Raw genomic sequence first — 23,410 nt, forward strand, 5'->3', positions numbered from 1 at the left:
ACTTGAATATATTGTTTTCTAGAAAATCCACCCAGTTACATTGAAATTGTTTTTTCCTGATTGCTATGCTTAATTCGATTTTCATGCTGACAGTGATCAGATGGGTGGGCTATGTTTAGAATTCAAAATTACTCGCCTGTGCTCAATCCCCCTCCAGTGTTTGTGATAATCTTTTTCAGTTTTTGCAGCCGTAAATGTTTTTTTATTTATTTATTTATTTATTTATTTATTTATTTTTATTGTTTGCATTCGTATGCAAAAATAACTCACTCTGTTGGGCATTGAGGGGAATTTAGACCCTACTCATTAAAGGTCTGGTTAGATACAGATAAACCGGAATCAGATCTTTTTAATTTTTTAATTTGTAATTGTATTTATTAATTTACATTAAGTTTCCTGCCAAATCAGACTTGATTTATTTGATTTAATTGTTATTTCTGAATTGCCCTTGCTGCTTTACTTTACAAATTATCACAAAGTACTTGTACATGTATTTTCCAGGAGTCAATAATATAGTATGTTAAATATAACAAAGAGAGAGAATGGAATGAAAATAGAATAGCTTTCCATTTTTCTCCCCCTTTACAGCTGTCAGTCATTTCTCTGGTGGCGCTAGGTTTCCACTCCTCCAACACAAAAGGAGTTGATATTTTTCAGCACCTCTCCAGTCACTCAAGTATTGCTGCCATATAAAAACACAAAGCCAAATCAGCCTTGGGTTACTGCATAAAGTTATCAGGTTGCGTCCTGAATTGGGAAAGCCCTGCGAGCAAGGACTGAAACCCACTCACTCATAACCCTCAACACTGGGTATCAAAGAACATGTGCATTGTGCAAAAACTACGTCAACTAGCATTCCAGAAACCTGGAAGTCTTGACATGCAAAATGATCCAAACAATATCAAAAACAATTGTTGATTTTTATTTTGGTAGGTCATAACAAATGTAGTAGAAACTAGCAAAGCTGTGAAGCAAATCGCTTGCCTGGGACAATAATCAATTATAGAGTTAAACAGTCATTATACCGAAATATTTGACCACAGAATGCCATAATTAGACATGTTTCCATCCAAGTTACATATTTAATTTTTGCAAAAATAAGAATATTGCTAGAACAATGTGAATAATTGGGAAATTGGCACAAAATGAAAGTTACACTTCAAAAACACTCACGAACATGTTTACTACTATTCAGCAGAAGATGCCTTATATTTGGGTGCTAAAGAGTGTCAGTCTGGTAGGTAATATTAGCCAACCATTTTAATTGCAGGCTTTTGCTCTGGCATTTCAGAATAACTGTAATATTTGAGATGCTATGCAATGATTTTGAAAATATTCTCTGAGCGAATTGCAGAATGTATTCACATGGATTTTTGAGGCAAAGTCTCACTGTATATTTCTATACAATTCTATAGGAATATATTTGGTAAATCTGTTTCCACTGTAATTTTTGCAAAACTCTTTATTGAATAAAATTTTATCAACCTCAAGCAAGCATTTCATGCACATTTTGGAAATTTTATTTGCATCTTGGTGTTTTCATCCAGCATTTTTTATGCGATATCCTAGAATTCACATACAAATATGTGGATTGAAACCTAGTTAACTAATCACAAGTATTCCAGACAGTCATGTAATAAAATCAATAATCAGGATGATTTGTTTAAAAACACCATCTAAAATTTTACACATTTGAATTTCTTTTGTAAACAAACCTAACAACAGAGTTGTGACTTTGTAACTGTAATGTTGGGTTCTTGGAGAGGAAGAGAGATGCAGGAGTAGAACCTTTCAGTCTTTTAATAACAATCACTGGAGTGGAACAAACACTAATCACAAAATGCAAACTTAACACTATGTAACACTTAAATAACTCAACATAACACTTCAAGGACTGACAAATGAAGAAAACTAGAGGGTATTTATACACAAGGAAACTAATGAGGGAATGGAAGGCAGGTGCGGATGATGAGGAGCAGATAGAAGTGATTAGGGCAGTGAATTCTGGGAAACGTAGTGCAGGGGAAAACTTCAAAATAAGAGTCCTTGAAGATATGAGGGAGACAGACTGTGACAGTAACTAGTTAAACACAGATTTTTGTAATGTTTCAAAATTCAGCATTCTTTCATATTTTGCCAAATATCACTTCACCAATTTAGCCTAATTCAATAAGCTATCTCATTTTTCAAAGTATCTAAAGATGGTCTTTGTTTTGATGTCATTATCATAAAATGGTGCTTAAATTAGAGATTGTAGAGTGTTGTAGTGTTAGTATTCCTTTTGAGTCACGTTCATGTCAAGGCAAATCCACTGTCAAAGCCAAGGTCAAGGTGAAATTCAGCCTCTCTCTCACACTCTTCATTTTTCTTTTCTCTGTTTTCTAGAGGAGAAAACTTTTTTATGAGATTTCTCCTCTTTACCTTCCCTCATTTTTTAAAGTAATTTTGTTCTTGTTAAATTCTGCCCATGGAGTGAGCACAGAGGACAGCATGAAGAGAAGTGAGCATGAAAGGCACATTTGGAGCTGCACTAGGTTATCTGCTCCATTCAGTGGGAGGAGGTGAAGACCTCCGTGGGCCATAAAATCTTGAGCGCTAAAGACCCAGTTTTAACTGTTTTTTCTCCCATTCTTTTACAAATCAAGAGTGAGGGGACAGCTGCTCGTGTGAATGGCTGCCCAAGGTGACTCTTAGCTAATAAAGTGCTGGTCAGGCACTCCTCAGGCCTCACTCAGACCCCAGACAGGCTTTACGGGCAAGCTTATGAGCCTGGACCTCCAGTAAAAAGCCAGTCATCCAGGCCTGTGGAATTTAGGGTCTAGGAAACAAGAGCATTGGGGGTTGGGGGTGTCTGGAGGTAAAAGTTGAACCAAGTGACAGTAAAAGTGGGGAACAAGAGGCTGTTCATGTTACTGATTATGGGTTTGGCTGAGCGTAAGGGTAAGCGCGTGTGGAGTTCAGGGTTGGGGAGTAACTACTGTAACCGAAAGTAGCGACACAACACTGATGAAATTTAAAAAAAAAATATGCTTCATGTGGTAGCATCTAATCTAACTATTTGGATTTAAAGGAATATTCCGGGTTCAATACAAGTTAAGATCAATCGACAGCATTTGTGGCATAATGTTGATTACCACAAAAATTCGTTAGACTCGTTACTCCTTTTCTTTAAAAGAAAAGAAAAAGAAAAAAGAAAAAGAAAAGAAAAGAAAGCAGGTTACAGTGAGACGCTTACAATGGAAGTGAATGTGGGCAATTTTTGTAGTGTTCAAAATCCGAAATGTGAAGCTTAAAATTTTATGAAAGCACTTACATTAATCCAATGAAGTTGTAAAATTGGCTATAACTTTACACAGAAAAGGTTAGTAAGTGATTTTATCATACTTAAATCATGTTTACATGCATATTCTTGTGGCTATACTTTTGAAACAGTGAGTATTTTAATGTTCAAAAATTGGCCCCTATTCACTTCCATTGTAAGTGACTCACTGCAATGAAGATTTCTGCTTTTTTTAAAGGAGGGGCAAATCAATATATATATATTTTTTTGGTAATCAGTATTATGCCACAAATGCTGTGGATTGAGCTTAACTTGCATTGAACCCGGAATATTCCTTTAAGTCAAAATATAAATTAACATCACTATAAAACAACCTGCATGTGTTTGGTTACACCACTGAAACTAATTTCAAGGCTTACATTAAGCAGAAATTTCTCTTAAAGGTAACAATTGCAGGTTACCATATTTTACAGTGTTAACTTTAAAACTATTAATTTTACAGTTTTTAGTAACATGTCAGTAGCTCATCTATTTTTAAAAGACTGTGCTTTTGTACTGCATTGCTGTTACACTGCGTTGCACGCTCATAGGCCATGTTTACTTCTGACATTAAGATGCGTTTTGGGCGATCTGATTACAAGAGAACATGTGAGGGGATTTTGAGGGGAGCGTGTCTGATTTCATGATGACCTACATCAATGACTTCGTCAGTGTACAATATTACTGCATGACAATAAAGCACAAAAAGTGAAAGAAAAAAAATCACTGTTTCTCCCTATTATACTTGCATTAAATTTAAGCTTAAATATGATGTTTAGAGCAGAATTCTCAGTTATTTTCTCAGTCTGTACTAACTGAGCTTCAGCTATGTGTCATCTGCACACTGATTTCAGACATACTGAGGAAGTTCAGTAAAATTCTTGCATGTACATATTGGCTCTTTAGCTTTTTTTAATTTGATAGTATAAAACTCTTGTTTAAGATTCAAACGCATTTGAAGAGATTAATATGGTTGAATGTGGTAAGTGGAAAAATCTAAAACGTTTTGGACCCTGTTTGCACCTGTCTTAAGCATTGTATTGTTTCAAACAGACTGCAAACAGTTGCAAACTGTATTATGTTATATTTATGTATGAATGGTTTCAAGAATGTTTATGAGTTTGACTGTAGTACTATCTGTGTGTGTGATATGCAAAATTGCACACGTGCTGAGGTGTCAATCAAAGTATGTTATTAGTTCATGCATGTGTCCTGTAGATGATTTTTCATCTTTTAGCAGCTCTGCTCCTCACTGGGCTCAAATGATATTTGTCTTAGAACACAGGCCTCTGGACAGAGCCTTCATAATTGATTTGACAACCTATGTGTTCTAGTTTTCCATATGTAACATGATTTTGATGGAGCAGTGTAATATAATCAAATCAAATCTTAAATGACACAGGCTCATTAATTTTGCTTATTTGAGATAGTCAACAAACATGGCTTTCCTACAGATCCTAAAAAATTAAATGGTGAGAGAATAGGAAGTGAAAGTGACCCATGTTGTTCAAAGAGTATGAGTATAACTGTTTTTTACATTTTCGGAAGAAGAGGGAGTGCTTTCATGTGAAAGACTTGCTACCACAATCCCACAGTGTTGCTATATGGTTGCTACATAAAAAAAAAAAAAAAAGAAAGTTGCTTCATGTGGAAAAATCCAAATTAACTGGCTTTATTCAAGTCAAAAATATTATTTAACATCTCTAAATCAACCTGAATACATTAGGTTACACCAACAAAACACATTTTTAGGGGACGAGGTCTAAATATCTCTTTGAGATATTACCACTGCAAGTTACCACTTTTTACAGTGTTCACATTGATTGTAAGCATGTTACTGTACAGTTGCTAGGCTGTTGCAACAGTGTTCTGGGTGGTTGCTAGGTGGCTTCTTACAGGCCCATATCAAAAAATTCTCTATGATATTCTGGTCTCTTTTTGACTCGGGTCCCTCCTTCAATGAAGCCTAGGGGACTTTTTTGCCCTTCTTATTGTCTGTCAGGTAAAATTAAGTCTGATGACTTCAGAAGGTATTAGCACAACTTTCCCCAACAAGCCGTATGATTTAAGGTATCATCCATGCCTTTTGCACAAACCTAAGTTTAGGAGGTTTGAAAAATCCCTAAGCCTGAGTGAAAAATTGTAGTAAAAATGCTTGCTTTAGCAAACACCACTAAATCTCTCTCTCTCTCTCTCTCTCCTCTTTCTGCAGCGGTAGAGACCCAGAGCACGAGCTCAGAGGAGATGGTGCCCAGTTCTCCCTCTCCACCTCTTCCTCCACGCGTCTATAAACCCTGCTTTGTGTGCCAGGACAAATCTTCTGGTTATCACTATGGAGTCAGCTCCTGTGAGGGCTGCAAGGTACACAAATACATAAACACACACACACAAATCAAACCGAAAGCATGACCAAGTTTGCGTACAATTGAATAGTATTACATTGTAGTTACATGATAATTACATTGCAGTTACAGCCCAAGAAAAAAGCGAAGGTGGTGCTTTGAATATGTTAGATCAGAATGCAGCCACCTAGTGTTACTGTCAAGTGTAAGTTGTTTTGTCATGCACTCTTGCACTCAATAGTGCCCTCTGCTGATTCCTCTATTAAAGTTTAGAGATAGAATAACTTTATTTAAACAATGCCCTAAGCCAGGGTCATTCTAGGCCATTTTGACTTTGGGGGGGCGGGGGGGGGGGGTTGTGCTTGTAGGAGGGCAACTGTATTATACCATAAATGTCCCCTGTACACATATAAAACATAATTAACTCACAAACTATAAGCCATGTTGCCGTGCTGTTCTTTAGAATTACTAATGCAGTAAAATTCTTGGAAAAATGAATGATAGGGTACATCATTCAGATTTTAGGTTACAATTTAAGCAGTAGGCTATAATCAGCATGTACAGGTCTTGTAAATGGTCACCATTTCCTTTAAGATTATATAAGATTATTTAATATTATTATATTCTCAATTACTATGAGATTAAAAAAGTTGCTCGTGCATGTAATTATATGTGACAAATAAGATGACTTTAATGTGTGTTTTTTTTTTTTTTTTTTTTAATCATAATTATGTCTGTCATTGTCTATGCTCATTCCTTATTTAGCACACTTGGTGTGCGTCAGTGTTGTAGTACTTGAGATCGGTCTTGGTCTCGAAACCGGTCTCGAGACCACTTTTTGGAGGTCTCGGTCTCATCTCGTAATCGACCGCTTTTTTACTCAGTCTTGCCTTGGTCTCAGACAAAGAGGACTCAGGATTTTATTTCAAGACTGGTCAAGACCACAACTGCGGGGATATCACTAAATTGCCTGTGCATTATCTGATTTATTTGTTAAAATCATTACTGCAATTGGATGTGAAACTTCCTGATTCAAATGCAAGCAATAACTTGACTCATTTCTAATTTGAAATTTTTGTTACTGTTAACGGCTGTCACCCCACTCCACCCCCCTTCACACGCACTCCAAAAAAGTGAATGTGGGAGACAGGAGAAGAATCTGTGGCTTTCTGAGAGATGTCAGACAAATCATCTGTAATACAATTTGGCTACCTAAACCAATGTTTCCCAACCACTGTGCCCACTAGTGTGCCATGAAAGATTGTCAGGTGTGCCATGGAAAATTATCAAATTCCTCAAAATAAATAAATACAGTTTTTTTTCCCGGCATTTTAGTGAAGGCATAGAGATGGTAGAAGAGTTTTAAAGTTGCCAATTCAGTATATTTTCCATTACAAAGTATTTTATGCAACCAGTTTAAATATTTCTTCCATCATAACATTTATTGTTCTAACAAACTCTAGTCCGCTGTCAAATGCAACTTCTCACATTCCCACAAAATGATGCTTCATCATCACACGTGTAGTAAAAACATTCAGTCATTGAACCGAATGAATGAACAGAATACAACAGGTGTATTGTTTTACTTAAAGACTAAAAGCTGTTTATTTGTGCACAGCATAGAGTTACAGATGTTATGAACAGATGTGGCTTACTTGTCGTGTTTCTCTCATGAAACATAAAAAGAAGATGAGAAACTGTTACATATGATTACTAAAAGCAATTTCTCCTGTTTTAAACAAGTCCAAAAACACTGTGATACGATGTGTAGATTCTGAGGTACTGTAATCTTCAGGGAGCACGTTTGACATCTGAACCAGTGAATGGAGGCTGAGCGGCTGCTCTCGGGTCCTAGTGCCTGCCAGATCCAACCTCTGTCAGTGCAACTTATGTGTTTTTTTTCTCTTTATCAACAACACGATTTTAACCCGGTGTGACTTATAGTCAGTTGCAACTTTATTTCCGGAAAATACAGTAAATAAATAAATAATAAAAAATATATTTGCTGTGCTGTTGCAAGACTTAATTTGCAAGAACAAATCTACAAATTGGAATAGACACAAATTTGCTGGTTTTTCATTATCCAATTAGCATTCTTGGCATCTGTGACCTCATTATACAGCGTACCTATATTACTTGCGTTTTTTGCATAGCCGAATTTCAAACAGTACGAGTTCACGCTACTAAGAAAACATACAGACAGAAAACATAGACAAGTTCTTGAAAAAGAAAACTATCGAAAATGGTTATGTGGGATAGTGGTGTACAATGGGATTTCTTAATCGTAAAAAGTGTGCCGTGGCAGAAAAAAGGTTGGGAAACACTGACCTAAACCACAAAGAGTTCATCTGCAAAAAAGCATCCAAAAGAAAACACACAGCAGTATATAAATTCTGCAATGCAATGCTTACCGAGACGTTTGGGACCACTTCAAACTTTTATCGGCACTTAGAAAGGAAGCATAAAGAAAGATAAGCTAAGTGTAAGTGATGCTAGCAAAACTAGCTAGCTAACGTTAGCAATCTGCCTCTTGCATTCCATTCGACTCGGAAAGTTACTATATTGTTTAAGAAAAGACAGAGAAAAGTGAAGACTTAAGTATTGAATAATTGTTTGATATATTCTGTACTTAATGATAGTTTCTAGGGGAAGAGTCATCCAGAAAACCTGATGCGATGCTTGCACAAAAATGTATTGTTTTAGATGGATGGTTAATTTGATTTCAGCTCCTTAGTGTTTGGTTGTAAGGAAAATTCACACACATACAATTAATCTCTGTAATGCCTTTTGATTATTTTATCAAATCATTATTTCTCATGGTACACTGATACACACACACACACACACACACACACACACACACACACACACACACAAATGAAGATTCATTCACCTATTTTAAAAGAGGTGAATGAAGAGGAATCTGTGTTTATGGAAATGTGGATCTTTCAGATAAATTTGAGGAGTGCCTATGGTTTGCATGTTCCACACTGTATCGTAAGTGTGACATGCAGTGTGGGACTCGCACTGGTCTGGTCTTGGTCTTGACTCGGTCTCGCCCTGCCTTGGTCTTGGTCTCGACTTGGTCTCGACCCCTCAAAGTCTTGGTCTTGTCTCAGTCTTGATACACTCTGGTCTTGGTCTTGGTCTCCATTTAGGTGGTCTTGACTACAACACTGGTGTGTGCCACTTATTAGAGAATGCTGTTGCTAATATTAAGCTCAATTCTCCATTATTGAGCATATGTGTGCATCTCCCTTGTGCATTAAGTATTTTGATGATGTTTATAAAGAGGACCCCCCCCCCCCATAGTTGCAAGGCTTTTTTATATATATAATATATATATTATATATATTATTATTACTATTCATTTTTATTTTATGCATATATGCTTTCTCTGTCTTTCTCTCTTTATGTTCTTTCAATTAGGGGTTTTTCCGTCGCAGTATCCAGAAGAACATGGTGTACACCTGTCACAGAGACAAGAACTGCCAGATCAACAAGGTGACGCGAAACCGCTGTCAGTACTGCCGGCTGCAGAAGTGCCTTGAGGTCGGCATGTCTAAAGAAGGTAAGACATAGTTATACATCAATGATTCCATCCACAAACATTCACATTTCATACAACCAAATGTTTATGAAGCACAAATGTCCATGTATGTCCAGGACAAGCACACAAAGTTTGCTACCATATTGTGGTGTTCAAAAGCAGGGACTAAAAATGGTTCAAGGAACAAAAACGAAAACCGAGCGTAACCAAAACGGGAACAAAGTGATTTGCAGTTGTTCCTGAGTGAAAATGTTTTAAATGCTGGTAACCGGTTATAACCGGTTAATTTCATTCTGACAATTTTTTTTCATGAAACCAAAGGGTTTATCACAGTAAATTTTTGGAACTACACCACTTCATGTTGCCTGAAAAAAAATTAAGCGTGTTTTGATCCTGAAGGAAACAAATTTCTTTGCCCAACTGCCTGTTGTAGCTGTCACATTCTGTGAATGAAGACCTTTTTGACAACTATGTATAATTACTACATATACATGCACCGCTGATCCAAATACAAGGAAAACATTATTAGAGGTAAAAAGTACATTTCTCCATTGTTTCCAAGTCTTCACTGAATTATTGTTAGATATGATGCATTAATACATATTTGATCCTGCCAGATTTTGACTGAGAAGCAGATTTGTAATTAAAATTATACTTAATTAACAGTATGCTTGTTAAGATTTCTATGCTGATACCTTTACCAAACAGGAAACAATATCATTGCTTATTTTCGCTTATTCTGGTGAGGCAAGTGACTTATTTTTCCAGACTAGGTGGCTTCTTTTTCTTGCGAGATCTGGCAACACTGCAATTGGTATTTCACCCACCCCTTAGCTTAAAGTACTGTCATTTTTAAAAGAATGTTATTAACATTCTAGCCAGCACACCAGGCCGACACGTAACCTCCCCCAACACTGTTATGAGTGTCGAACAGCCCTTTGGGGACAAGTCTACTACCCAAAAGATAGAGACGGGCTAGCCCAGTTGTGGCCTCTTATCCCCTTTTTTTCCCACTCCCAAAAAAAGGGGGATTAACCAACTGGGGCCACCAGGTCTAGTTGGGGGGGTGTCCCTCATTATTTAAGTGGAAATACATCACATGGTCTTGCCGAGCTTTGCTGGAAGTATGCCATGTGGGGAAGTCCCATGGTAGGTCCTACCCTACTGGGGAGGAGTTACTACAAGCATGGTGACTGGGGTAGATGGGCCTCTGCCCAAGGAAGATGCAGTTTGCCAACAGGGAAACGAATTAGTGGAAGATAGACGTTGCATGGGGTTACCTACAGGGAACCACCACATGCAGAGCACCTACCCCAGTACAGGGCTTAGTTAGCACGTGTACTGAGCTGGCAGCGAGTTTCTTCGCAAACTCGTCTGCCACAGGGCTCGGAGGAAATCAACCAGGGAACACAGTTTGTGAACACAACTGGGAGTTAACGGCGCACGTCTTCAGCTCAGGGGAGGTGAAAGGTGATATGCGCAAGCGATACACCCGGCCGGCTGTCCAGGACTTACCTGCTTGTGCGTGTCACTACACAGGACGAAACCGGTTCCACCCGGAGGTTGTAGACCCTCGCAAAGGTGTTGGGTGTTTCCCAGCCCGCTGCTCTGCAAACGTCTGTTAGAGAGGCGCCCCTGGTCAAGGCCCAGGAGTCCGCTACAACCCTGGTAGAATGGGCCCATAGCCCTACCGGGGGCGGCACATCCTGGGCGTGATATGCCATAGTTATGGCGTCAATGAGCCAGTGAGTGATCCTCTGCTTAGAGACAGCGCTTCCTTTCCGCTGTCCACCAAAGCAGACAAAGAGCTGCTCAGAGACTCTAAATCTCTGTGTGCGATCCAAATAGATGCGTAAAGCGCGCACAGGACACAGCAACGTCAGGGCTGGGTCTGCCTTCTCCTGGGGCAGCACTTGCAGGTTCACGACCTGATCCCTAAAAGGGGTCGTGGGAACCTTGGGCACATAGCCCAGTCCGGGTCTCATGATCACGTGAAAGTAGCCCAGACGGAACTCCAGGCACGTTTCGCTGACAGAGAATGCTTGCAGGTCTCTTATCCTCTTGATGGAAGTGAATGCAGTCAGGAGGACAGTTTTCAAAGAGAGTGCCTTAAGCTCAGCTGACTGCAAGGGCTCAAAGGGGGCTCTCCATAGACCCTGAAGAACTACAGAGAGATCCCAAGAGGGAACGAGGTGTGGTCTGGAGGGATTCAACCTCCTGGTGCCTCTCAGGAACCTGATGATCAGGTCGTGCTTCCCTAAGGACTTACCGTCCACTGTGTCGTGGTGTGCCGCTATACCGGCTACATACACCTTCAAGATGGAAGGGGACAGCCGCCCTTCCAACCTCTCCTGCAGGAAGGAAAGCACCGATCCGACTGCGCATCTCTGGGGGTCTTCGCATCGGGAAGAACACCACTTAGCGAACAGACGCCACTTAAAGGCATACAGGCGCCTCGTAGAGGGGACCCTAGCCTGAGTGATCGTGTCTACCACAACGGGTGGAAGACCGCTTAGGTCTTCCACGTCCCATCCAGGGGCCAGACATGGAGATTCCAGAGGTCTGGTTGTGGGTGCCAGAAGGGGAATTTGCCAGGGGGGGGCTGTCGCGAGGAGCGTGAGGTCCGAGAACCATGTCTGGGTGGGCCAGTAGGGTGCTACCAGGACGACCTGCTCCTCGTCCTCCCTGACCTTGCACAGGGTCTGTGCAAGTAGGCTCACTGGGGGAAACGCATATTTGCAAAGTTCAGGGGGCCAGCTGTGTGCCAGCGCGTCTATACCGAGAGGTGCCTGAGTCAGGGCGTACCAGAGCGGGCAGTGGGAGGATTCTTGGGAGGCAAACAGGTCTACCTGTGCCTGTTCTAATCGACTCCAGATCAGCTGGACCATCTGAGGGTGGAGCCTCCACTCTCCCCTGAGGGTAACCTGCTGTGACAGCGCGTCCGCTGCAGTGTTGAGGTCGCCCGGGAAGTGAGTGGCTTGCAGCGACTTGAGGTGCTGCTGACTCCAGAGGAGGAGAAGGCGGGTGAGTTGTGACATACAACGGGAGCGTAGACCGCCTTGACGGTTGACATATGCTTTGCCGTGTTGTCTGTCCGAACTAACATGTGCTTGCCCTGGATCAACGGCTGGAACCTCCGCAGGGCCAGCAGAATTGCCAGCAACTCGAGGCAGTTGATGTGCAAATGCGGCCGCGGGCCTGTCCATAAGCCGGCGGGTCGGACGTGTGTACGGCGAGCTCTCCGCACTTTGCTAGTTTTTAATTCTTTTTATGTCATAAACCAGTGAGATTCGATACACCCTGCTACATAACTGTTCTATGAAGTCAACATGTCAAAGAATTCAAAATCCTCTGGCTCTGGAGATATGAAAAGGCACTTACATGCTCAAGATGATACCCCAGAGAGGGCTACAGAACAGGGACTCAACTTGGATGGTGCGGCGGGAGAGATTCAACGTCAGCTGTCCAGCATGTCTGTAATGCTGGCGAAGGTCGTGGCAGACTTGGAGGATCTTGCTGTAATACGTAGATCGATTACTGCGATGGAGTCGAAATTCTCTGAGTTGGTTACAAGAATCGGGGATGTCGAGAAACGGATCGATTATCTGGAGTCCTCAGAGAGGGAATTAGCTGCTAATCCACTAGCGACTAAATCAGATTTGGAAAAGTTGGAAGACCTTGAGAATCGTAATCGTCGAAACAATGTCCGAATAGTTGGAATTCCTTCCATGAGGAAGGCCGAGATATGGTAAAATTCCTAGACGAGCTCTTCCCAAGTCTGTTCGACATAACAGTCCATAATCGAGCGAGCTCACAGAGTCTCGGTTCGGAGATCCGCTGAGGGAGACAGGCCCGATCAATTCTGGCCAAATTTCTGAGATCATCCGATAAAGATCTTGTGTTATGCGAGGCTAGTAGTAAAGGAAGGCTTTCTTCGAAGAACCACAACATTTTCTTGTTCCCAGACTTTGTGAATTCGACAAGAGAGAAACGTGATCGATTCAAGGAATTCAAGAAACTCTTACATCAATGGAAGATCACTTTTGCAATGATGTTTCCGGCCAAATTGAGAATAGATACTAAGGATGGCCGCAAAATATTTACATGCCCATAACAAGCGATGTCTTTCATAAAATCAATGGACTGAGGAAGTCATGGTGTGTTTCTCATGTTCCTCCCAAGTGAGCTTGACTCATTGAACATTCACTTGACCATCCAAGGAAGCTAGGCACCTTTCTTGTTTCTTTTTGTGCTGGCTCTGCCTAGCGGCTTAAGTTTGTTTTGTGGACTAACACTCCTTTGGGACAGTTGTGGATGAATCTGCATGTTCCTTGTGTTTATGCCTCCTATTGGCTGGAGTTTGTTTTGTGGAGTATTTTTTGCAGGACATTGGAAGGATTAGGTCATCTGCTGAGCTCTTGAACAGCCGGCTCACTGGACATTCATTTGACTGTCCGAGGAAACTGAATAGCTTTTTTTTTCTTCTTCTTCTTCTTCTTCTTTGTGTGCTGGTTCTGCTAGTGGCTGGAGTTTGATTTGTGAAGGAACACACCTTCAATACAGTTTTGTGAATGAATCTACATGTTCTTTGTGTTTATTCTGCCTATTGGCTGGAGTTTGTTTTATAGATTATTTTCTGTTATGTAATTCTGTCTCACAAAATTTGTACAGAAGCGCTGGACTCGAGCAATCTGACGGCAAAGGTGACGTAGGGGCTCTCATAGGCATACATGGACTGTTTGAGTTTAGAGTGATGGACGCCGGTTGGCACTGTCATGCGTGGGGTTAATGCGTTTTTCTTTTTTCTGTTTGTTTGGTTCAGGGGGAAGTTCGGGGTTTGACTGTTGCACTAATGTTGGAATATGGTCTTTATAATTTTATTTTTGACACACAATCTATTTTTTCTCATATGTCAAAATGTCAAATGTTAATATTAGTGGATTGTCTCTCTCTACGTGGAATGTGAATGGGTTGGGGCATAAAAAGAAGGAAGGTTATTTCTTTTCTTAAATGTAAGAAATATGATATAGTGTTTCTTCAAGAAACGTATCTTTGCCCACAGGAAGCTGAAAAATTTTGGAAGATATTGGGTGGACATGTTTTCTTTAGTGCTGGCTCAAGTAAGAGCAGGGGAGTCATTACATTGATAAGTAAACATCATGATGGTGCCGTGGATGGCTGCCTCGGTGTGGAGCGCTCCTATTGTTTTGTTGTTTTTGTTTGTTTGTCCTGTATTTAGTAATCTTTTTCCAGTCAGTTTTACCAGAGACGAACTGCTGAACATTCGACAGCATATACCAGTCAATCTTTTCCTGGATTTTGAATATTCTGACGTTTTGTTGGACATTTTAGTCGGAGGCACGGCTGTGTTGTTTAAACACACTACAAGACGCAGGCGAGGAAGACGAGCCAGTGCGCTGGTCAAGCTCCGTCGGTGTGGCTTTTGAACAGCACTGCCGAGCATTCATCTTGCGAATTTCCACTCTCTCCCTAACAAAACGGACGAACTACATCTCCTCACCCGCACAAACAAGGACTTTTCAACCTCTGCTGCCTTGTGCTTCACAGAAACCTGGCTGAGTGAAGCCGTTCCGGACAGCGCGTTACATCTGCCAGACTTTCAGCTGTTCAGAGCGGATCGCATCGCGGAGTTAACAGGGAAAACGAGAGGCGGTGGAACATGCTTTTACATCAATGAAAGTTGGTGTACAGATGTAACAACGTTAAAGAAGATGTGCTATCCTAATTTGGAAGTGCTCTTTATTAACTGTAAGCATTTTTACTCACCACAGGAGTTTTCCTTGTTTATTCTGCATGTTTGACTGCCGCGCTGCAACAGCTGGCTGATCAAATCACAGACATGGAACAACAATACCCAGACTCAGTTATTATTATTCTTGGGGATTTTAACAAAGCAATCCTCACACGTGAACTGCCCAAATACAAACAGCACATTACATGCCCCACCAGAGACAGAAATATACTGGATCACTGCTACACAACAATAAAGGATGCATATCGCTCTGTCCCTAGAGCATTCCCAAAGCTATCTGATCACTATCTGGTTCATCTTCTTCCAACCTACAGACAGAAATTAAAATCTGCTAAGCCTGCACAAAGGACTGTAAAGAGATGGACCAATGAAGCAGAGCTGGAACTACAAGCCTGCTTTTGACTGCACTGATTGGAGTGTTTTTGAAGCTGCAGACACCAATCTGGACGAGCTCACAGATACTGTAACATCATATATCAGTTTCTGTGAGGATATATGCATTCCTACTAGGACTTATTTAACATTTAACAACGACAAACCATGGTTTACAGCAGAACTCAGGCAGCTTCGTCAGGCCAAAGAGGATGCTTACAGAGTTGGGGATAAAGTCTTGTACAATCAGGCCAGGAACACACTGAATAAGGGAATCAGAGTGGCTAAAAGAAGATACTCTGAGAAGCTGAAAAACAAGTTTCCAGCTAATGACCCTGCATCAGTGTGGAGTGGCATGAAACAACTTACGAATTACAGGACTCCTGCCCCCAACCCTGTGGTGGACCAACAACTGGCTGATGACCTGAATGTGTTCTACTGTAGATTTGAAAGGCCCAATCTCACACCCCACACCCCCTCTGACCTTCACTTCACACAAACACCAACACCTCTTGCAACCCCCCACCTCCCCCCTCCTGCTACTCAACCTGCACTTAAGATCTGTGAAGATGATGTGTGCTGTGTCTTTTGAAAAACAAAGGATAAGGAAAGCACAGGGCCCAGATGGCGTTTCACCTGCATGTCTTAGATCCTGTGCTAACCAGCTGGCCCCCATCTTCACACAGATCTTCAATAGATCACTGGAGCAGTGTGAAGTCTCATGCTGTTTCAAACGTTCCACTATCATCCTCATCCCAAAGAAACCAAAAATCACAGGACTTAATGACTACAGACCTGTCGCCCTGACGTCTGTGGTCATGAAGTCATTTGAGAGACTGGTGTTGGCCCACCTGAAGGACATCACTGGACCCTTTCTAGATCTCTTTCAGTTTGCTTTTCAAGCAAACAGGTCTGTGGATGATGCAATCAACATGGGATTGCATCATATCCTGCAACATCTGGACAGACCAGGGACATATGCAAGGATCCTTTTTGTGGACTTGAGTTCGGCTTTCAACACCATCATCCCAGCTATTCTCTGGACTAAATTACACCAACTCTCTGTTCCCTACGTCTATCTGTCAGTGGATCACCAGCTTTCTGACAGACAGGCAGCAGCTTGTGAGACAGGGGAAATTCACTTCCAGCACCTGTACAATCAGTACTGGTGCCCCCCAGGGATGTGTGCTCTCCCTACTACTCTTCTCCCTCTACACCAACGACTGAATCGCCAAGGACCCCTCTGTCAAGGTTCTGAAGTTTGCAGACGACACCACTGTCATCGGCCTCATCCGAGATGACGATGAGTTTGCATACAGAAGGGAGGTTAAACAGCTGGCTGTCTGGTGCTGTCAAAACAACCTTGAGCTGAACATGCTCAAAACGGTGGAGATCATTATGGACTTTAGGAGGAACACCCCAACACTGTCCCCCCTCACCATTCTAAACAGCACTGTGGCAGCAGTGGAGTCATTCAGGTTCCTGGGCACTACCATCTCACAGGACCTGAAGTGGGAGACCCACATTGACTCCATTGCAAAAAAGGCCCAGCAAAGGTTGCACTTCCTTCTCCAGTTGAGGAAGTTCAACCTGCCTCAGGCGCTGCTGATACAGTTCTACTCAGCAGTCATTGAGTCTGTCCTCTGCACTTCTATATCTGTCTGGTTTGGTTCAGCTACAAAATCGGATATCAGAAGACTACAAAGACAGTTCGGACTGCTGAGAGGATAACTGGTTGCCTCCTGCCCTCCCTTCAAGAACTATACACCTCCAGAGTGAGGAAAAAGGGAGGCAAAATCACTCTGGACCCCACTCATCCTGCCCACTACCTTTTTGAACTGTTGCCTTCTGGTCGACGCTTCAGTGCTCTGAGCACCAGAACCATCAGGCACAGGAACAGTTTTTTCCCCCAGGCTATCCAGCTCATGAACAGTTAAAACTGCCCCTTTGAGCAATAATTAATGTGCAATACACAGCTTAGTCTTTTTATATTATCCAACACACCCTACCTCTTCTGCCATTACATTCCCTTGCACTGTATATAACCGATTTGTATTTAGATTTGCACTATGTATGTGTATATGTGTTTGTGTGTGTGTGTATGTATGTATGTATGTATATGTATGTATATATATTCATGTTTATATGGAGACCAACTGCTCCTCAGTATCCTCTGTGGGTGTGGCTTGGGAGGCACATAAGGCGGTTCTTAGGGGTCGGATCATACAGTATGCCTCATTCTTCAAAAGCACGAGAACTCGTGGAGTTGGAAGGGAATATTAAAAGTGCAGAGGCCAAATGTCATCTGATGGCCTCAGAGAATTGACCCAATTGTAATACAGATATAATACTATTTTGTCACGGAAGGAGGAGTTTTGGCTATTCAGGGCAAGACGGTCATACTTTGAGTCGGGGGACAAAGCAGGGAAGCTTTTTGCTAGATATATAAAGCAGAGAGAGTCTTTTTCTACCATTCCCTCATTGAAATCTGCTGGTGGTGAAATATATACCTCAGCCATTGATATTAATAATGCTTTTAAAGGATTCTATCTTGATCTTTATAGTTCCACATGTTCATCTACCAATGAAGATATTAGAAACTTTGTGTGAACCATTAGAACTCCCTAAACTGAAGACTGAACAAAAAAAATTCTCTTGATTCTGAGATAACCTTGGAGGAGCTTGATGAGGTAATTAAGGCTCCGGGGCCAGATGGTTTTGCCGTTGAATTTTTTAGATCTTATGCTGCAGAACTGGCTCCACTTTTGTTAGAAGTTTATACAGAATCATTAAAAAAAAGGAAAGCTTCTGCCAACCATGACACAAGCCCGGATCAGTCTGATTCTTAAAAAGGACAAAGATCCATGTGAGTGTAAGAGTTACCGTCCATTTTCCCTGATCCAGCTAGACGTAAAAATATTGTCAAAAATTCTGGCTAACCAATTAAGTAAAGTTATGACACCTCTTATACATACAGATCAGGTGGGGTTTATTTGGGGCTGCAGCTCTTCTGATAACATTAGGCATTTAATCAATATCACGTGGTCAGTGGCGAATGATCAGACTCCGGTCACGGCCATCTCACTTGACACCGAAAAGGCATTTGATATGGTAGAATGGGATTATCTTTTTAAGATTTGGAAATATACGGGTCCGGGAATACATTTATTGGATGGATTAAGTTACTTCATAGACACCCCAGTAGTGGTGGTACAAACAAATTGATTAATTTCAGATTATTTTACTCTGGATAGGGGCACATGGCAGGGTTGCCCTCTTTCCCCATTATTGTTCTGTCTTGCCCTGGAACCATTAGCAGCCGTGATAAGAAAGGAGGATGATTTTCCAGGGGTGATAGCGGGAGGTGTGGCGCATAAGCTTCTGCTTTACGCAGATGATATTTTATTATTCGTCTCTGACCCAACTAGATCTATGCCTTTCCTCCACAGAATCCTCGGGATACAGAGATAATTCGTCTAAACCTGAAACTTTGGCTCTGACAACGTACTGCCCAATAACGGCTTTTCAGCCAGGCACCTTCCAGTGGCCCAAACTGGGCATTAAGTATTTGGGTATTTTATTCCCAGCAAATTTGTGTGATTTAGTTAGAGTTAATTTTGACCCTTTAATAAAAAGGTTTGAGCGATGTGGGCAGGTGGGCTTCATTACATTTATCGATGATTGGGAAGGTTAATGTTATTAAAATGAATTGTATTCCAAAATTCAACTACCTGCTACAGTCACTCCCATAGATGTCCCCCTCTCTTATTTCAAGCAATTTGATAGCATAGTGATGTCATACATTTAAAATGGGAAACGTCCCAGATTACATTTCAGTAAGCTGCATAGGCCGATTGATAAAGGTGGGCTAGGCCTACCCAAGATTTTGTTTTATTATTATGCGTTTGGTCTCAGACACCTGGCTCATTGGTCACGTCCACCTGAGAGAGCCCCTCCCTGGTTTTGTATTAAACAGGAAGTTCTTGCCCCTATTTCGCCATTGCAAAGCCTTTCTATCAAACTAATAGGAGAAGTTAAATTACACCCCGTTATCTCGCATTTACACTTGGTATGGACAAAAGTCCAAATCTGACATTTATTTAAATGTTGCCTCGAGCTTATGGCTTAACCCCAAATTATGCATTAATAAGTCCCCTTTCTACTGGTCAGAGTGGATTGTGAGGGGGGTTACTACACTCGGTGACCTATATGAGAGTGGAGTGTTGAGATCCTTTGAAAATCTGGTTCAACATTTTGGGATTCCCAGATCTCAGTTCTTTAGATATTTACAGCTGCGACACCTTCTCTGTACTATTTTTGGGAGTAGCATACACCCCCATAAAGCGGCAGATACTCTGGGAGTGGTGATTACTGCTTTTGGAAAAGGTCATGAGGCATCAGTGTATTACTCCCTGCTAATTCAGAGTCTGGGGGACGGAGCTTCAACTTCTCTCAAGAGATTATGGGAGAAAGATTTAACTTGTTATTGGAGGAGGGAGAGTGAGCTAGGATTCTAAAAAACATCAAGTCTGCATCTAGAGATGCAAGGGTGTGCCTTATGCAATTTTACATCGATTTTATTGGACCCCCTCTAGACTGTATAGATTTGGTCTTAAAGACACACCCACCTACTGGCGATGACAATCAGAGGATGGAGACATAACCCATGTCTTTTGGGGGTGTGTTAAGATCCAGGAGTTTTGGTTGAAGGTTCAGAGTCTTTTGTGTGATGTATTGGGCACTCAGCTTTCATTTTGCCCCAGACTCTGTATTTTGGGCGATGGGGCAGTCATCGACATTGAGAATAGACACATAAAGAGTTGGGTCCTAACTAGTGTCATGATCGCCAGACAGATTCTATTAAGGGGTTGGAGGTCAGCTGGAGCAACCTCATTTCATGATTGTTGCTCGGAGATGGGGAGGGTGGCAGCCTTTGAAGAAGGGTCATTTAGAAGACTAGGAAAATTGAATTTGTTTATGGAGAAATGGGGCGGATACCCTAATAAAATACCTTATTATTATTATTATTATTTTTTTGTATTTTTCTATTTTTGTGAAGAAAAAAATAAAATAATAATTGCTTGTTCAATTCAAAACGAATATTTCCTAGTTTCAACACACGATCTGAACCCTGGTCTCCCGCACTTCCAGTTGCACCACAGGGGAAGGTAAACACACTGGAGCCATTGCAAAAATGTCTGATAGGAACTGTTGCTTATTGGTGAGTCAGCATAATGTGGCTGATCCTAGGGTACCATATCTCACGGTAACAAAATGTCGATTTCCCATGTGATCAACTTGGCTGGATATGACTCAAACACATTTTCGAAATGGCATTGTACCCTATTAATCACTCATTGCTGGTCCCAGCATGTTTTTCCCATGTTTAAACACTTTTACTCTTCAACATAAATATACAGTACTTGCAATTTATGGTAGTAACTATGCATTGAAAATATGAGCAGTATGAATAATATGCTTAAAATAATTGCTTTAATACACTGAAAAAAAAAAAAAAAAACATCCTCTTAAATTTACTGTAAAATTCCGGCAGCTGTGGTTGCCAGAAATTTTCAATAAAAAATGATGGTGACCATGTTTCAGGCTTACTGGAGGTAATTTTAATACCTGTATATTTTACGGTTTACTACCATCTATATTATTAAATTATTTAAATAGGGTTTTCTGCCTTATTTTGTGGTCATCATGAGAGAAGTATTCTAAAATTATTCTAACCAAATTTTATAAATGAACTTTATTCTGAATACAGGTTCTTGAAGAGGTAACGGGGGCTGAAAAAAGTTACTTCATTTTTTGTCTTCTGAATACGTTATGGCATTACATGTATTCCATTACAGCCCAACCCTGTGTGCGGGGCATATGAAGCGTGCTTTCGCATGACTGCCGCAGTGCACATCCGTGTGTTCCAGATATAAGATCGCCAGAGCTCAGACAGTGCAAAGTGAAAACTTGCCTGATTCAGCCGGACTTTACTAGATATCGCGGCAGCCGGCGGAGAGCACAAAATTTATGTGACCCTTTTGAATTCTACTGAAAATATTCAAGGACATCATTAGGCCTGTGTCTTGCTAAACGTCCTGGTTACTTGTATAACCTCCGTTCCCTGATGGAGGGAACGAGACGTTGTGTCGATGTAGTGACACTAGGGGTCACTCTTGGGAGCCCGAGACACCTCTGGTCTTTGATAAAAGGCCAAAGAAAATTGGTGAGTGGTATTTGCATGCCACTCCCCCGGACATACGGGTATAAAAGGAGCTGGTATGCAACCACTCATTCAGTTTTTGTGCTGAGGAGCTGAGACAAGGTCCCGGCCATTTCAGCAGGTAGTCCAGCATTGTGGCAGGAGGGACACAACGTCTCATTCCCTCCATCAGGGAACGGAGGTTACGCAAGTAACCAGGACGTTCCCTATCTGTCACTCACTCGACGTTGTGTTGATGTAGTGACACTAGGGGTCCCTATACGAAACGCCACAACTGGCTGGACTGTGTTACATGAACTGGCAGTGTGTGACGGGCAGACCACTGTGTGCCTCAAAGCCAGCGCACCAGGCCGACACGTAACCTCCCCCAATGCTGTTATGAGTGTCGAACGGCCCTTCGGGGACAATTCAACTGCCCAAAAGATAGAGACAGGCTAGCCCAGTCGTGGCCTCTTATCCTCTCTCTTTTTTTTCTATCCCCAAAAAAAGAGTTAACCGACTGGGGCCACCAGGTCTAAGTCGGGGGGGTGTCACTCCCAAGGGGAAGACACCGCGAGACCACACCCCACCCGGGGGGGGGGTGGGTAATTTGAGTGGAAATATGTCACATGGTCTTGCTGAGCCTTGTCGGAAGTATGTTATGTGGAGAAGTCCCATGGTAGGTCCTACCCTATGGGGGAGGAGTTTCTACAAAAATGGTGACTGGAGCAGAGGGGCCTCTGCCAAAGGAAGATGCAGTTTACCAACAGGGAAACAAATTAGCGGAAGATATATGTCGCATGGGGTTACCTATGGGGAACCAACACATATGGAGCACCTACCCCAGTACAGGGCTTAGTTAGCACATGTACTGAGCCAGCAGCGAGTTTCTCCGCAAACTCATCTGCCATACGGCTCGGAGGAAGTCATCAAGGGAACACAGTTTGTGAACACTACTGGGAGTCAACAGCGCACGTCTTCAGCTCAGAGGAGGTGAAAGGCGCTATGCGCAAGCGATACACCCGGCCAGCTGTCCCGGACTTATCTGCTTGTGCCTGCCACTACACTGGACTAAACCGGTTCCACCCGGAGATTGTAGAACCTCACAAAGTTGTTGGGTGTTGCCCAGCCCGCTGCTTTGCAAATGTCTGTTAGAGACATTATGCCACACTCCTGGTAGAATGGGCTCATAGCCCTGCCGGGGGTGGCACATCCTGGGTGTGATATGCCATTGTTATGGCGTCAATGACCCAGCGGGCGATCCTCTGCTTGGAGACAGCGCTTCCTTTCCACTGTCCACCAAAGCAGACAAAGAGCTGCTCAGAGACTCTAAATCTCTGCGTGCGATCCAAATAGATGTGTAAAGCACGCACCGGACACAGCAACATCAGGGCTGGGTCTGTCTCCTCCTGGGGCAGCACTTGCAGGTTCATCACCTGATCCCTAAAAAGGGTCGTGGGAACCTTGGGCACACAGCCTGGTCGGGGTCTCAAGATCACTTGAGAGTAGCCCGAACCGAACTCCAGGCATGTTTCACTGACAGAGAACGCTTGCAGGTCTCCTACCCTCTTAATGAAAGAGAGCGCAGTCAGGAGGGCAGTCTTTAAAGAGAGTGCCTTAAGCTCAGCTGACAGCAGGGGCTCAAAGGGGGCTCTCCATAGACCCTGAAGAACTACAGAGAGTTCCCATGAGGGAATGAGGCACGCTTATGAAGAGATTCAACCTCCAGGCGACTCTCAGGAACCTGATGATCAGGTCGTGCTTCCCTAAGGACTTACCGTCCACTGTGTCGTGGTGTGCTGCTATAGCGGCTACATACACCTTCAAGGTGGAGGGGGACAGCCACCCTTCC

The 23,410-nt window shown here is 42.2% G+C and overlaps 1 protein-coding gene across 1 annotated transcript in view; it reads left to right on the top strand.

The window, feature by feature from the left end:
* Positions 1-23,410, top strand: part of rargb (retinoic acid receptor, gamma b) — an 86,854-nt gene that overhangs the window by 24,280 nt on the left and 39,164 nt on the right. The window contains exons 2-3 of the mRNA XM_051676643.1: positions 5,532-5,680; positions 9,091-9,232. Of these exons, the coding sequence (XP_051532603.1) occupies positions 5,532-5,680; positions 9,091-9,232 (291 nt within the window). The remainder of the gene's footprint in view (positions 1-5,531; positions 5,681-9,090; positions 9,233-23,410) is intronic.

This window comes from Myxocyprinus asiaticus, chromosome 37 (genome assembly GCF_019703515.2).
Source record: "Myxocyprinus asiaticus isolate MX2 ecotype Aquarium Trade chromosome 37, UBuf_Myxa_2, whole genome shotgun sequence".
Classification (NCBI taxonomy): domain Eukaryota; kingdom Metazoa; phylum Chordata; class Actinopteri; order Cypriniformes; family Catostomidae; genus Myxocyprinus; species Myxocyprinus asiaticus.